This window comes from Macaca nemestrina, chromosome 5 (genome assembly GCF_043159975.1).
Source record: "Macaca nemestrina isolate mMacNem1 chromosome 5, mMacNem.hap1, whole genome shotgun sequence".
Classification (NCBI taxonomy): Eukaryota; Metazoa; Chordata; class Mammalia; order Primates; family Cercopithecidae; genus Macaca; species Macaca nemestrina.
In genome coordinates, this window is record NC_092129.1 from 167779976 (window position 1) to 167796103 (window position 16128).

At 48.4% G+C, this 16128-nt stretch overlaps 1 protein-coding gene across 1 annotated transcript in view; it reads right to left on the reverse strand.

Annotated features, from left to right (window-relative positions):
- Positions 1–707: 707 nt before the first annotated feature.
- LOC105482483 (guanosine monophosphate reductase) overlaps positions 708–16128 on the reverse strand; it is a 48161-nt gene continuing 32740 nt past the window's right edge. Inside the window, exons 7-9 of the mRNA XM_011742596.2 lie at positions 9261–9303; positions 5682–5841; positions 708–1240 (exon numbers count right to left, since the gene is read on the reverse strand). Of these exons, the coding sequence (XP_011740898.1) occupies positions 1060–1240; positions 5682–5841; positions 9261–9303 (384 nt within the window). The 3' untranslated portion in view covers positions 708–1059. The remainder of the gene's footprint in view (positions 1241–5681; positions 5842–9260; positions 9304–16128) is intronic.

The window sequence follows — 16128 nt, forward strand, 5'->3', positions numbered from 1 at the left end:
CAGAGGCCAGCTCTCCAAGACAATGTCATTGTTCCCAGCCCGTTAACTGACCCGTATACAGTAGTGCCCTGTGGTCCTTCCCCCGGGGAAAGGATTCACTGGCACACCGAGGGAATGGCTCTAACTCATGTCTCAAACCAATGCCTTTTAGGATGCCACTGATCGAAGAGCTTTGGCTCTTTTTCAGTGTGACTCCATCTGCTAATTTCTTGGGAGACAACCTTCCCATAAAACATCCTGTGGAATTTCAAAGACAGACAAGTTGGGACTGAGAAGGGGGGAAAAAAAGATGGAGGAGAACAAAACGAAATGAGAAGCCAGGACAGGGACAGCTTCCTAAAAGCGACAGCAAACTGATAGCAACAGATGACTTGACCCTGAAAAGCACGTGTAATGAAACTTGCGGGGAAAACACATTGGCCAACTTTGTGAGTATCAGCTGGGAAAACAATTCATGTTACATCTGTCCAGTTAATTGCTTTCGTTCTTTTGCAACAACCAAAAGCTAGAGATGGGGGATGCCAGTTACTCTGACTCCGGACTGTCCTCCCCCGGCTCCCGCACCGTCCTCCTCTCCTTGCCCCTCCTAAGGTGACTTGTCTGCTAATCACCAGGAGTGGCTTGCCACCGGCCCATCCAGGAAGACAGCAAAACAAATCCCAAACCATTCAACTTGACTCCTGCAAGTACAAACTCCAGCAACTCCATCAAGTCTTAATAGCATTATATTAAAGTGAAACCATCTTCTTTTAAAAAAGAAAGAAAAACAAAGGGAGAGAGAAAGAGAAAAAGAAAGGTGCGAGTGTTGGTTTGAACAATGAGGTTGTGAGTTCTGGGCAGCAGGGCTCTGATGTTGGCCCAATCGGTGCCTTGTGTCTGGGCCCCGAGAAGGCAGGCGGGAGAGCCCCGAAGCCTCCAGGCAGCAGGAGATTGGAGAGAGGACACAGCATTCCACCATTCGGGAGCAGCCAGAAGCTCTGACGGAACAGAGTAGGAGGGAGATGGGAAAAGCAGGTTTGGATGCTTCCACTCGAGCCAGACGCCGTTTCATTCCCGGGGTTAGCTGAACACGGTGTTGTGCTGCTGGGTCACCCGGATGAACGTTGCCCTCCTGCTGAGCTCCTTGAGTTTGGCGGCCCCCACGTAGGTGCACGTGGACCTCAGTCCCCCGAGAATATCCAGGATAGTGTTTTCCACATCTCCTTTGTAAGGCACTTCCACAGTCTTACCCTCAGAGGCTCTGGAAGACAAAATAAGTTTTCTTTTTATCTAGTTCCCCACCCCCATGCCCTTAAGAGCCCAGTTAGAATTATTCCCAGCTCCAGCACTTTCTGCAGCCCCCAAGGCACTCAGAAAACCAGACCCCACCCTCTGACCCCATCCCCACATTTCTACCAAGTGCCAGCGTGATCACCAGCATCTCAGACGAACACATTCCTCCCACCCAAAGGGCACGGGCTCATTGCTGGCTGCCCTGCACGCTGGGGAGAGGGAAGTCCTGGTGAGTAGCACTTGAAGGAGTTGGGGACCCATACCACCCCGCTTTGTGCCATTCTCTCCAGCAACGTGCTCCCCTCTGCCCCTAACAGAAACCACCTTTACCTTTCTATTCTACCTCAACACGCACACCAACTTCCCAACAACCAGGAGCCCAAAATGTCCCCAGAATGGCCCTGGCAGATTCCCCCTGGAAACAGCCTCCTGCCCTCCTGATCAACAACAGGAAAAGTCCAGAGCTTCACCTCCTGCCTGCTCTAAGATCAGAAACCAAGTGTCTTCAAGGGGGACGACCAGGACGAGGACATAAAATGGGTAACTCAGGTCCTACTAGCTTACGTGGAAATCACCAGCAAGGTGATTTCATTAAAGTGGCTCCATTCTGATAGCCTGCCTGTCTTTCTGCTTTGCTGGGTACACCAGCCACCCCCAGTTTGCCTCCCTGTTCTTACAGGTCACTACACCTATCGCCCTGCACATGTGTGGGTCCAAGCAAGGTGGAATCAGAGGAGAACCGAGACCTGTCTTAGCACCGGAGGCTTCCAGGCTTTGGATAGTATCTTTCACATTTTCAGAGGAGTATTTAGAAATTCAGAAGGTCTGGCCTATGGCGTGAACACTAAGCAACATTTCACTGTCCCCACTGAGCCCATGTCCCTCTCTTCACAAGGCCACCATGTAACACTGCTTGATTGTTACTTGGGTAACACAGGTCATGTCCCCTTACTGCAAAATGGGGATGTGGTCCAGACACATGTATATATTACCAGAATGTGTGTATATTACACATGTGTGTATTACCAGAAGGAAATCTGAAATCTAGGCAAAACTCTAGTTCTCATCTAAGGGCCATGCAAGTTCTAACAAGTACCCAAATTCTGGAACCTTCTGTAGCCATTCTCTTCAGCTGTTGAAAAAGAGCATCAGAGCATCTCTCTCTTTTTTTTTTTTTTTTGAGATGAAGTTTTGCATTTGTCGCCCAGACTGGAATGCAGTGGCACAATCTCGGCTCACTGCAACCTCTGCCTCCTGGGTTCAAGCAATTATCCTGCCTCAGCCTTCTGAGTAGCTGGGATTACAGGTGCCTGCCACCACTCCCAGCTAATTTTAGTATTTTTAGTAGAGATGGGGTTTCACCATGTTGGCCAGGCTGGTCTCGAACTCCTGACCTTAGGTGATCCACCTGCCTTGAAGAGCATCTCTTGACCAGACATTCGTTACCTAGAATTTCAAAAGGGGGTTAACTCTTGGTCGCTGAACAGGCAGGACTACCCTTGGGTAAAATCTAGCTACTTAAACCATCAGCCAGTGTAGAGCTCCAAGCTCAAGAAGCCAAAGTCACTGGCCATACCCAGGACAGTTCAGGGCTCAGCACTCCGTGACCCCAGACAGGTGTCTGTACACATGTGCCTGCAATGACTGACATTTCGTTTTCGTAAGATATTTCCATGGCCTTCCTGGAGCTTGTTGGAAATTTCTAGATTCTCACTGGTGTGAATCTAGAGCTCATTTTTTGCTGATGCTTAAGTCTGCTCATCTGTAAAATGAAGGTACTTCATTCCCGGGGACAGCATGAAAATGAAATGATAAGGAAAGAACCAGCAGTGTGTACATAACTGTGCCATAAGTAATTTGTGAAAGTCAGGAAGCATTCTCATGATGAGATCATGGTCATGAGGCTGAAAACTGCGCGAGAGAGAGACAGAGAGAGAGAGAGAGAGAGAGAGAGAGAGAGAGAAAGAGAGAGAGAGAGAGAGAGACTGAGACTCAGAAACAGAAAGGCAGGACAGGTACAGCCTGCAAGGCTCAGGCTGCAGCCTTTGGATTAAGGTTCTAATTTTCTCAGCAATTTTCTTCCTGGTTAAAGATTTGAATCCACTTCCAGAATACAGTCTTGCTACTGCTGAATCTTTTTTTTTTTTTTTTCTGTTATATCTAAACACTGCTGAAATTACAGGAGATGGTTTTTCTTTCAGCTCTCTGGCTTCTGTTTGTGCCATAGCCTGCTCTGGCCTTCCCGATTCTATAATTGCTTTTAGAACCCAGAAAAGATGCAGCCACGAGGGTGAAAAAGGTACTCCAGGCAAAGCACCTAGCTGCTGCTCACCCATGAAAGCTCCACTTACATTCTGGCACAGAGGAGACACATGCAGGCCCTTGGATGATGACAACAGTTGCTGGTAAAGCACGAAGCTTCTTGGCCATAGGTCCAGCTTAGTGCCTCCTCCTTACCCAACCGTGCAACCTCCTCATCTATCAGGGACCGCGTGGGGGAAAGAGGGCTTCGGGGGCTACCTGGAAGAAGTGCACCTCTCATTTCTGATTGGCGCAGTCCCCATCGATCTTTCCCATCCTGCTTTTCCCATATTATAATATCTTTATTGGGGTTCACCACCAAAAGAGAAAGAGACTGAGGTGAATGAGAACTGAAGTAAGTCTGCTAGATCCCCACGGAAGAACAGAACTCTGGTAGAATACACCCCACCCCCCAATCCCCCTACCTACAAATCTCAGTGGAGTTCTGAGATTTTGCTGCTAGCTTGATATGAACCTTATATAATACATCTGAATCCCAGGTCCTCAAAATGACCCTCTGGGTGTGGAATGAGTGGTAAGAAATAAAGGGTGTCAGCCAGGGAGGGCTTAGGTTTCCACTCCAGCACGGGATAGAGTCTGAAAACTGGAGGGAGAAGCCTGAGGTTTCCTGGAGAAAAGCAACCAGCCGATTCACAGCCAGCTTCCCTCTGTGGATGGAGGACCTTTGGTCCTGCCCCCGTTTTGTATAGCTTGTTGTCGGCACTAATCCTGATGAGAATAACAGTAGGCTCTATGGAGCACGGTGAGGCAGTGAGTATACCGTCATCAGGTTCTTTTTCTTTTTTTTTTTTTTTTTTTGGGAGGGTATCACTCTGTTGCCCAGGCTGGAGCACAGTGGCACGATCACAGCTCACTGCAGCCTCCAACTCCTGGGCTTAAGCCATCTTCCTGCCTCAGCCTCCTGAGTTGCTGGGAGTACAGTCACGTGACACCACACCCAGCTAATTTTTAATTTTTTTGTAGAGACAGGGTCTTGCTATGTTGCCTAGGCTTAACTGGAACTCCTGGGCTCAAGCAGTCCTCCAACCTTGGCTTCCGGAAGCACTGGGATTACAGGCATGAGCCACTGTGCCTAGCCCCATCATCAGGTTCTTAAAACACACATGCAGACAGTTAAAATGGAAGTGAATCAGGAAAAGACCCAGGTGTCTTTGGAGACCATGGATTAAAAACACACATCAGGAGCCAGGCGCGGTGGCTCATGCCTATAATCCCAGCACTTTGGGAGGCCGAGGTGGGTGGATCACTTGAAGTCAGGAGTTCGAGACCAGCCTGGCCAACATGACAAAACCCCATCTTTACTAAAAACACAAAAATTAGCTGGGCATGATGGCAGGCACCTATAATCCCAGCTACTCGGGAGGCTGAGGCAGGAGAATCACTTGAACCTGGGAGGCGGAAGTTACAGTGAGCTGAGATCATGCCATTGCACTCCAGCCTGGGCGACAGAGCATGACTCCTCCACAAAAAAAATAAAAAAATAAAAAAAAAAATAAACACACATCAGCAGAAGTAAGCCCCACTTCTACAGTGGATGACACAACTAAATGGCTGAAAATGCTGCTGTGTCAACTCTCAGAGCCTGGAGGCAGGTGAGACGCAGTATGAGCTGTATGCAGCATTCTTCAGGAAAGGCCGGGCCACCATGCAGCAGTCTAGATCACACCTATGGCTTTCTGTGCAAAAGGAGAGCCATTCTTCAACTCAATCCTTTCATTCTGAACTCTTTTCAAGCCAGAGATCTAAGCTTACAGGGATAGCTCAGCACAGGCTCTACTGGAAGGACAAGGCAATAATTCCACCCACCCCCAGAGGTCTGGAGTATTCCCTTCAGGACTGGTACCCACTCACATATACCCCTGGTCACACTTCCAACCAGTCCCCAAACACTGCTTCTCTGTACTTGCTTTTGGGAACCCCAAACACTGCAAATGCTAACTGGATACAAAGTCCTCTTTTAAAAGAACCCCTCCCCACAGTACGTTAATATACACAGAGCTGCTGTTCAGACCTGCTTCCATCCCATCTCCGTAAGAAACAAGAGCAAGGCCAGGCCTCGAGAGTGAGCTTCGGGGCCACTTCCTCACCTGTACTCAGCAACTCCTCCTGCGTGCTTCTTCATGGCCGTGTCAGAGCTCATCCCGTAGAAGAGCTTGAGCTTCCGTCCGTTCCTCTCAATCACTTCTCCAGCACACTCCGTATGACCTGAAAACATTCCTCCCAGCATGACAAAATCTGCTCCAGCTCCTAAATGCCGACGGTGGGGATAAAAGGGAGTAGCAGAGAAAAGAGCTCAGGGGAAACAGACTCTCAAAAAATCCAAGTGCTTGCCCAGTTCATCCCCCTCCCCCACAGCTATAGCCAAGAGAAAGGCTGGACCTCTCCTGTCTATCTCCTGGAAAAAGGCAGGCTTCCATGCAGGGAGACAGGGCCATGCGACACTGGGAGAAACAAACGCAGCCTACTGAAGGCTAGTGTCCTATATACTGGACCATGCTGAATGGTTTTAATGGCTAACTAGGAGCACCTTCCTCAGATCTAACTCTCTTAGAATCAGAGAAACATTAAGAATTGGGCAGTATTCCGCCAGGCGCGGTGGCTCACGCCTGTAATCCTAGCACTTTGGGAGGCCGAGGTGGGTGGATCACTTGAGATCAGGAGTTCAAGACCAGCCTGGCCAACATGATAAAACCCCATTTCTACTAAAAATACAAAACTTAGCCAGAAATTGCTTGAACCCGGGAGGTGGAGGTTGCAGTGATCTGAGAGCATGCCATTGCACTCCAGCCTGGGCAACAGGGCAACAAAGGGAGACTCTATCTCAAAAAACAAAAAGGGGGCAGTATCTTAGAAAGCATGTTATCTAATCTTGTGCTTAATGCTATGACTCCTCTATGATGCCCCCTCAGGTGTCTGGTCTGTATATGAAGCTCTCCGCACTCTGACATTCCCTGTGCTTATACATCAGGAAAGGGCCTCAGAACAGATTGAAGCGCCTACACTAGAGACAGCTTCAAGGAAAGAAGCCCCAGTGTCATGGAAGTCATGTGATACTCTACCCGCACCACCACAGTGCTACGCATTAGACTTCCAGAGTAAACACTCTGCCAGACTAATCACCGAATGACAGCACATTTCCAGGACAGGCACAGGAGACAGAGGTACTGAAGCTGCCTGTCTTTGTGGGCTATGCTGGAACAGGCCCAGGGCTGGCTCTATGTTTATCCCAAGTGCATGGCACATGGTAGATGCTGAATGATTAGCTGTCAAGAAAGTAAAAAGAACATGTGGGAGAAATAATAAAAATAGTTATCATTCCCCATCTTGTTCATGGATCACTGTGCAGAGGGATTCTTCACTGCCTATTAACTAAGAAACTGCTACAACCTCCCCTGAGTAATCCTACTGAGGGTTTACATTTAGAACAGAACAAGACAGTAGCCGGGTACAGATGTATTAAGTAATAGGATGAAGGAGGAGGGGAGCCTGGCAAATCCTAATTAGGAGGAGGAAACATAGGAACCCCTGAAAGTGGTCCTGATACCTTCGATTTGGTCATTTAAACATTGGCAGAGCACTCTGGGTTTTGCATTGGCGTTACAGCCCCTTCCGTTCAGCATGACGGAAAGGCATGCTTTTCTGGCACTCACGGAAGCAAAGCACAACGCAACCTTCCTACGTGGCAGCAACCTCTGAAGACCCTCCCTTTTGGGGTTCCTAACACGAATGTGACTCCCTGGCCCTCCTGCCATAATTTTAACGAGACAGAGGATAACTGGTGTCCAGCCAGGATTCTTGATGACAACAATTCAGGAGCACAGCACCTCCTCGGCAGCTGCAAAGGAGCAGATGTCAACAGCAGGAGCGCAGAGCACAGACCCACTGAAAGAACGCTTTGAGGGGGTTCCCAGCCATTTTCATTTCGGGACACTCTTGCATCCTTCCCTGACATGGTCCCTCTCACTCCATTGAGTCCTGGCACGGGTATGGCTACACTGACTGAGAGACAGTGGAAGAGGGAATGCCACCCAAAGGAGACTGAGCTGAGTGTGGTCCAAAGCCAGGAACTGGGATCTACAAGGCACCTTCTCAACAACCAGCCACTTTAAATTGTGTTCGGCTCTCTGTGTGTACAGAGAGCATGTGTGAGGCAATACAAAAGAGTCCAAGATGGACCACCACCTGTATTAAGTAGATTCAACTCAAAAACCAATCGTAAAAATGCCCTTGGCCGAAGATCCTTACACTACAGGGTAAGTGACAACACTAGTTAGCAGAGGCACTGTGTTCTCCCTGTTCTGCCCCCTGATTGTAGGACTGTGACCTTGTCATTCCCTCCTAGAGCCTCAGTCCCCTCAACCTTAAAAGAAGAAGCTGGAATCACTGGAGGGTCTGTAGATTCCCTTCCACAGATAGGATTTATGATTTGGATGAGGTTAAATCCCATTTTTCATGACATTCTTTGGGTTGCTATGAAACCTTGTTGCTAAGAACACTGTCCTAACGTTTTCCCTTGTCACTATCAGGGTTATTGTCTGAACATTTTTTAATTTTTATATTTTACATTTTTTTGAGACAGGTCACTCTGTCGCTCAGGCTGGAGTGCAGTGGCGTGATCTCAGCTCACTGCAACTTCTGGCTCCTAGGTTCAACTGATTCTCCCACCTCAGCCTCCTGAGTAGCTGGGATTACAGGTGTGCACCACCACACTCAGGTAATTTTTTTTGCATTTTTAGTAGAGATGGGGGTATTGGCCAGGCTGGTCTCAAACTCCTGGTTTCAAGTGATCCGCCCACCTCAGCCTCCCAAAGTGCTGGGATTACAGGTGTGCACCACCACACTCAGGTAATTTTTTTTGCATTTTTAGTAGAGATGGGGGTATTGGCCAGGCTGGTCTCAAACTCCTGGTTTCAAGTGATCCGCCCACCTCAGCCTCCCAAAGTGCTGGGATTACAAGTGTGAGCCACCGCACCCAGCCTGAAAACAAACAAACAAACAAAACAATTCAATTCTGGAGCCCGCAGCCACACGGCCAGCTCTGACTTCTGAATGCAGTTTGCAGTTCAGTGGCCAACACGGGGCTCGGCAGCTGTACTTTACTGCTTGTGGTGTTGAGAGACTGGACCATCTAGTGCTTTCCCGAGAAAAGCTCAGGACCTGCTGCCCACCCACCACCGCTCCCTGATCCCCAATCCCACGGGCTCACAGCAGGCACTGCTGCCCCCTAGTGGGAGGCAGGCTCCAGCCTCCAGTGAGAAATCGCTGCGGGATTCCTCCAGTCCCTTCCACGGGACTTCTCCAGGCTGGGTCCAAAAAACCCCGTCTGTAGTTCCTACACATCACACCTGTCACGGTCCCCTCGGACAGGTCCCCTGAGCATTCTCTTCCCTGGGATGAAAAGGCCTTGACTTCACCCCCTCCTGGCTTGCAGGACGTTACGCCTAGATCCATCTCCTAGGGCATTTGTGGCCTGCTCTACCACGGACCAGAACCAAATCAATGCTGGGATTTGGGCCAATTGGGGCTGAAACCCAGGGAGAGGAAACTCCAGGAGGCCCAGAACTTCCCCAGCAGGTCCCCCTCCTCATTCAGGTTGCCACCTGGAGAGGTGCAAGGAGCTCTCTTCCTCCTTCCTTCCCTCCCTCTGCACCAGGGCCCGGCCTTACCAAATGCTTTGGCGACATCCCCTGGACACGTGCAGCCTCCATCCTTCACAGAGGAAAAAGCAAGGACAAGACACCATCAGCGGGAGCTCAGCCAGGCTGTCCCCGGATGACCCAGTGACTGGGGGTTCAGACCCACCACAGCCCCCAGCAAGCCCATGAGCCCAAGTCCCCCCACCATGGCTGTTGTTGTCTGATCGAGTATACTCCCCTCATTATTGCACCTTTCACTCCCCAGGCCCATCCAGGCTTCCTCTGTGGCTCAGAGGCTGGCACCACCCACTGCCCACCTGCCCACCTGGGCTTGGGCACTTCTGTTGCAGAGCAGGAGGCAGCAGGGGCTGTGAGTGGTGGAGGGGCTTGGCCCTCATTCCATGCCAGCCCCTTTTATAACACACCCAGCCATTCCACTGTCCACGCTCATTCTCACTTAGAAGCCACCTTTCCCTCTCTGGCTGGTGTGAGGTGAGATTTATTTAGTACAAGGGTTGAATTCTTTTAAGAGCCAAGAAAAGGACATTGAGTTAATCCTTTTATCTTTCCAGGTACTTCCATGTTTCCTATTCCTCATGTATGGTACACAGTTACCTTAAAATCAAACATCTGTTCTTCCACCCACACTGCCCACGCAGACCACACCTGGGCTGGTTTAATGTGTAGCTGGGCCAGTCTGTTATCTTGGGCTGCCCAGCAAGGTTCAGCTGTGGGAGGTAATGTTTAAACACCAACCACACAGTACAAGTCTTCTAGGATGCAGAGCTAGCTGCATTTTCTTTTCTTTTCTTTTCTTTTTTTTTTTTCTTTTTTTTGAGACAGAGTCTCACTCTTGTCCTCCAGGCTGGAGTGTAGTGGCGTGATCTCGGCTCACTGCAATCTCTGCTTCCCAGGTTCAAACAGTTCTCCTGCCTCAGCCTCTTGAGTAGCTGGATTACAGGCGCCCACCACCAAGCCCGGCTAATTTTTGTACTTTTAGTAAAGACAGGGTTTTGCCACGTTGGCCAGGCTGGTCTCAAACTCCTGACCTCAGGTGATCTGCCCACCTCGGCCTCCCAAAGTGCTGGGATTATAGGCGTGAGTCACCGCACCCAGCCGCTAGCTGCATTTTCTTACAAACCCAAGACACCAAATGCCCAGAATGCTACCTACTATTCCTAATGTAGCCTGGGTGCAATTCAAGGGGCAAATGGACAGCAACAGTACGCTGGAGCAGCAGCCAGACACCATGGCCCAAGGGGAGACAGCAACAGTGTCAGGGTTCACGTGACGGTGACGCAGCCCAAAGCTAAGTGTGGGTCTAGGAGAAACAACAGGGCCTCAGAGGGAAGCACCTGTCCCCAGAAGATGGGACCCACTTTGGGAAGGAACAGAGAAAAGACAGGGTACCCAGACTACCCCGTGTTACAATCTGCAGGAAGGTGCACGCACCTCTGCAGTTGGAGGGCAGGGAAATGGGATGAACCACCTTGTAAAGAACATCTCCAACTGAGAACATAGGGTCTCTGTGACTCAGTCCCCTTTCTCTATCTACCAGTGAGGCCTGTCACTCCAGGAGCTAGAACTCCAATACTGTTTCACTACTTCTTTGCAGCTCTGATCAAAAGGTTAAGTGTGAAGGCTGTACCTTTTCTTTACAAATATTTACTGACCATAGTTATTTCCTCAATCAAATGTGTTATTCATACATGGCTTCTCTGACCCCCAGAGGGCCACAGAGCACTGAGGAATAACTATTTCAGAGGTGGTCTCGTATGTTATCTGGCCCAAACCCTCTGTGTGAAGACAGGAACAGGACTTGTGGCTCTATACCCCTTGTTAATGCTTCAAAATCCTGGCATATTTATTTACTTTACCTTTCAAAGGTACAACCTCAAAATGCCCTTCACTTGCCCTGCCAATTAATGTTAAAATGCTTTATCTCTCTATCAAAACCAGCTCTACACAGCGTTTCACACTTCTGGCCTCAAACGCATTAAATAAACTCATGCTCCCATTAAAATAAGTCCTTTTAAAACATGACTTTAAAAAAACATCACTCTTGGCCGGGCATGGTGGCTCACACCTGTAATCCCAGCACTTTGGGAGGCTGAGGCGGGCGGATCACAAGGTCAGGAGATCGAGACCATCCTGGCTAACACGGTGAAATACCGTCTCTACTAAAAATACAAAAAAATTAGCCAGGCGTGGTGGCGGGCGCCTGTAGTCCCAGCTACTCGGGAGGCTGAGGCAGGAGAATGGCGAAGTTTGCAGTGAACCGAGATTGCGGCACTGCACTCCAGCCTGGACGACAGAGCAAGACTCCGTCTAAAAAAAAAAAAAATCACTCTTTTCTTCACTCATTTGTGTCTCCTGTGGTGTCCTGAAAATTTTATATTACTGTGGTCAGTGATGAGGCCTGAACCAGGAACCCTGTGCCACTGGGACCCCGAGAAAATCAGCCTTTCTCTTCCCAGGATGGGCCAAGAGATCCACAGTTAATACAACTGTATGGCGTGTTGCAAAAAGGAAATCATATTTACGGCGTCATCTGCTCACAGGGTGCTTTTGTATTTGCACTTGTGAAATGGGCAGCGTAGACCAAACAACCATATGTGGTTAATGGTTGCACATTTAACCAAGAGCAATCCAACTTCACATGATGCCTCAGGACAGACAGGGCAGTCTACTTCCTGCTACTGTGTATATTTCCAAAAGTGTTCAGAGTGTCTTTTCATGTTCTCGGGAAGCAGAGTAGCTCCAGCAATCTAAGACATACATGTATATTCACACGTAAAATTCATAGCTGCTGAAAGGTTGTTAAAAACAACAACAACATTTGGGCTAGTATTTTGTTCTGTGCAAGTATTAAAGGCAGTAATTTACAAGGAGTCCTTTTCTTGTTTTTCTAAAAGAGTTAACATTATATTTAAGTACAAACGGCATCATGGGACATGAATGATAACTTGTGAATTGTCAGCCTGTTTCTTTTGCTTAAAAATACTTGTTCAGGCCAGGCGTGGTGGCTCACACCTATAATCCCAGCACTTTGGGAGGCTGAGGCGGGCAGATCGCCTAGGGTCAGGAGTTTGAGACCAGCCTGGCCAACATGGTGAAACCCAGTCTCTACTAAAACTACAAAAATTAGCTGGCTGTGGTGGTACATGCCTGTAATCCCAGCTACTTGGGAGGCTGAGGCAGGAGTATCGCTTAAACCCAGGAGACTGAGGTTGCAGTGAGCCGAGATCATGCCACTGCATTCCAGCCTGGTTGACAGAGCAAGACTCTGTCAAAAACAACAACAACAACAAAACAAAACAAAACAAAAGGAAAAAAAAAATACTTGCTCACATTATGTTGAATACTGACAATGAAAAAAGAAAAAAGAAAAATACTTGCTCATTCCTAAAACAAAGGAAGGATGGTGATGGCAAACATGGAGTAGGCAGAGAAAAAAGTTCAAGTCAGTCACCTACTAAAACCCAGCAACTATTATGAACTTAAAAGTCATTTTGCCATTCAAAGTCATGAACCTGAAGGAGATACTGTGTAGATGGCAGCGGGCGGGGGCGGGGGGGGAATGAGGCTCAGAAAGGTTGAGCAATTCTTCTAAGGTCACACAGCTGTAAAAATGGAAAAACAAGTTTAGAACCAGTGGTTATCTTAAGATGAGAGCATTACCGCTAATACTTATTTTCCTTTTTATGTTTATTTGCATTTCTAACTTTTCCTAGGTTAAACATATTTTGTTGGGAAAATTTTCCAGCCTCAAAAAGATTATTTGAATGAATTTGTTTAGGTGTTTCTAAATAATGGTGTGACAACAAAAAATTAACTGATCCCACCTTAATCTTCACCTATGCAGGAAGTATGCTGAATTTTTCCTCTCTGCCTCTCTGAAGCCCATGTGGGCCACAATAAGTAGAAACACGACTGAAGCCCAGCCTCTTGGGTATCAGCATATGCTGAACAGACACCACACTGTGGCTTCCTTTGAACTTCAACAGCACCAATGTGCTAATTCAGCAAATAAAGTGTAAAATAGGACAGCTGGAAGGAAATTGGACCAAGTGGCAGGATCCAAAACATCGGGTGGGTTTCCAGCAGGTTCAGGGCTACTGGCAAGTAAGAGAAACACGCCCGTGCCCTGTTAGACAAAAGGAGTGTAGGGGCAATGGCTGCTTTAAACCCCAAGACGCTCAGCTGCTTACAAGGACTGAGCTGAGGGCAAGGGTCCAAATTCTACTAAGTCCATTCATTTGCTTTTCTGGCTAAATGGAACTCCTAACCCCATCTAGGAGACCTCTCAGCACTGATGTAAAAGGAACCTCGGAGGCCGGGCATGGTGGCTCACGCCTGTAATCCCAGCACTTTGGGAGGCTGAGACGGGTGGATCACAAGGTCAGGAGTTCGAGACCAGCCTGGCCAGCATGGTGAAACCCCACCTCTACTAAAAATACAAAAAAAATTAGCTGAGCATGGTGGCACGGGCCAGTAATCCCAGCTACTCAGGAGGCTGAGGCAGGAGAATTGCTTGAACCTGGGAGGCATTCTAGCAGTGAGCCGAGATCATGTCACTGCACTCTAGCCTGGGCAACAGAGCAAGACTCCATCTCAAAAAAATAAATAGAAAAGTAAAATAAAAATAAAAATAAAAAAAAAGAACCTCAGAGAACACAAGCAAGATCAGAAGTGCTACCTTCCTATTGCACCAGTACCCCAGGCTTGGGATGTCATTGTCCCTAACTGTTAAATTCAGAGAAGTTGCTGCCTTGGGCACCAGCAGATGAGACCTGGTTCAGGAACACTCACCCAGCCAGCGTATGCTGAGCCTCTACTCTATAAGCCAGTGGCTCTCACACTTAAGAGGACATCAGAACTACCTGGAGGGCTTCTGTAAAACAGATTCCAGGGCCTCACCTGCAGAGTTCTGATTCAGTAGGTCACGTCACGAGTGGCGCCCAAGAATTTCTAACAAGTTTTCAGTTGATACTGATGCTGCTGGTCTGGGCACCAGGCTTAAGAGAACTGCTGAGATACACTATAAGTTAGGTGGTACTGTGTAAAGAGATGCTAAGTTGATTTCCAAACAGATTCACCTCTGGGACACACAGAGCCTCCACCCCACCCTACCACCAATCTTTGGCCAAACAGCCCTGTAAACTAAGCAAGTCTGAAGTTTCTACAAAGACATGAGGATCTCAGAATATGTTCAGAGTAAAACCTTATTAATCTCAACTCCACTACTTAGGAAATAGTGGTCATTCAAGTAACACTTATGATATAGGGTCCAAGTTTTGACTTGATGGAGATGCTCAATGGTTAACATTATTAGGTAATGGAGACAGGACTAATTACATATGGGGATTTGGGGGACCAACCTCTGAGTCAGTTCACTAGGATGGGGTCTGGGAATGTTGATTTGTAAAAGCCTCTCTGGTGATCCTCATGCAGCCAGCCTGAGACAAGGCTGCACTCAGGATTTGAGAACCACTGACATACTGCGGAATGGTACTACCACTTGGCCGCTCCCGTGAGTTGAATAACCTCTTAGCAAATGTAGACCGACAGTTCTATGTCAGCCTTTACACACAAGTTGCTCAATAAATGGATATTAATTTGTTCACTGGGGCAAAGGGTATTGAGTGGAGGGTCTTAGAACTCTGTCATTAACTAATAAACGTTTAACCATTTATTTTAGATTCTATCACAGTAGATGCTTAATACATACTTGCTGGATGAATGGATGGGTGGGTGAAAAACTTGGATGAGGCATTAGAAGGAGCCCAGGCAATCTGTACTGGACAGCGAGTGAAAGACCTTGGTCCTAGCTTCAGTTGTTACCTGAGCACCATTCCCAAGACTCTCATCATCTATGGGCTAAAAGCTGCCAGGTCTCCAACCATGAACACAATGCCTCATGTGCGATTTCCCTTCTGATGCCTCTCGAGCACCTCAAAATCAACAGACACGTGCCATAGTGAACACCACACCAGCCCCGAACCTCTTCCTTTGCAGCCATCTTCCAGGTGAGCCAGCACGTGAGCCAGTCATAGCCTTGCTCCTCCTTCTCCTTCTCCAGCGCCCTCCAAGCACCTACTCCATTGCCGACACTTGTTTAATTCTGCCTCCCAAATGTCAGTCAATTCTGGAGATGGCTCTCAAGCCTGCTACAGGGCACAGTCACCTCCCCACTGAATTACTAATGCTGTCCCAGCTGGGCTCTTTTTTATCTTACCCCTTTCAATCCGCCCCAAGGCAGTGAGTTGGGCACTCGCCTGCTCAGACCTCTGCAATAGCTCCCTGGTGCTCTTGGAGAAGTCCCATCCTTAAAGCTGGATCCCACCGCTTTTGTCCATTCTTGCCTTCAAGCTTATCTCCTGCTGCCCCTCACGCCTGCCCCTCTCAGCTCACTCGCCCCAGATGCAGTGACTGAGATTTGGTTCCCCAGTGCTTTTCTGTTCCTTTCTTTCTTCTCATCTGAAAAATTCCTTTTCAACCATCAGGTCTCTCTATTATACTCCAGGAAACCTTCCCTGACCCTGAATACGGGATACATGGCCTGTTATGGGTTGAACTGGGTCCCCCCAAAAACTTGCATGTTGCCATCCTAACCCCTAGCATCTCAGAATATGGCCTTATTTGGAAACAGGGACAATGGACATGTCATCAGTTCAGATGAGGACATCCTGGAGGAGGGTGGCCCCTGATCCAAAAGGACTAGTATCCTCAGGAAAAGAGGAGGTTTGCACACAGACACACACACACAGGGAGGACGCCACAAGCTAAGGAACCAGCAGAAGGTCACAGAGAGGCCTGGAACAGATCCTTCCCTGGGGCCCTGAGAGACAGCATGGCCCCCCAACACCCTGATGTTGGGCTTCTCGTCTCCAGAATG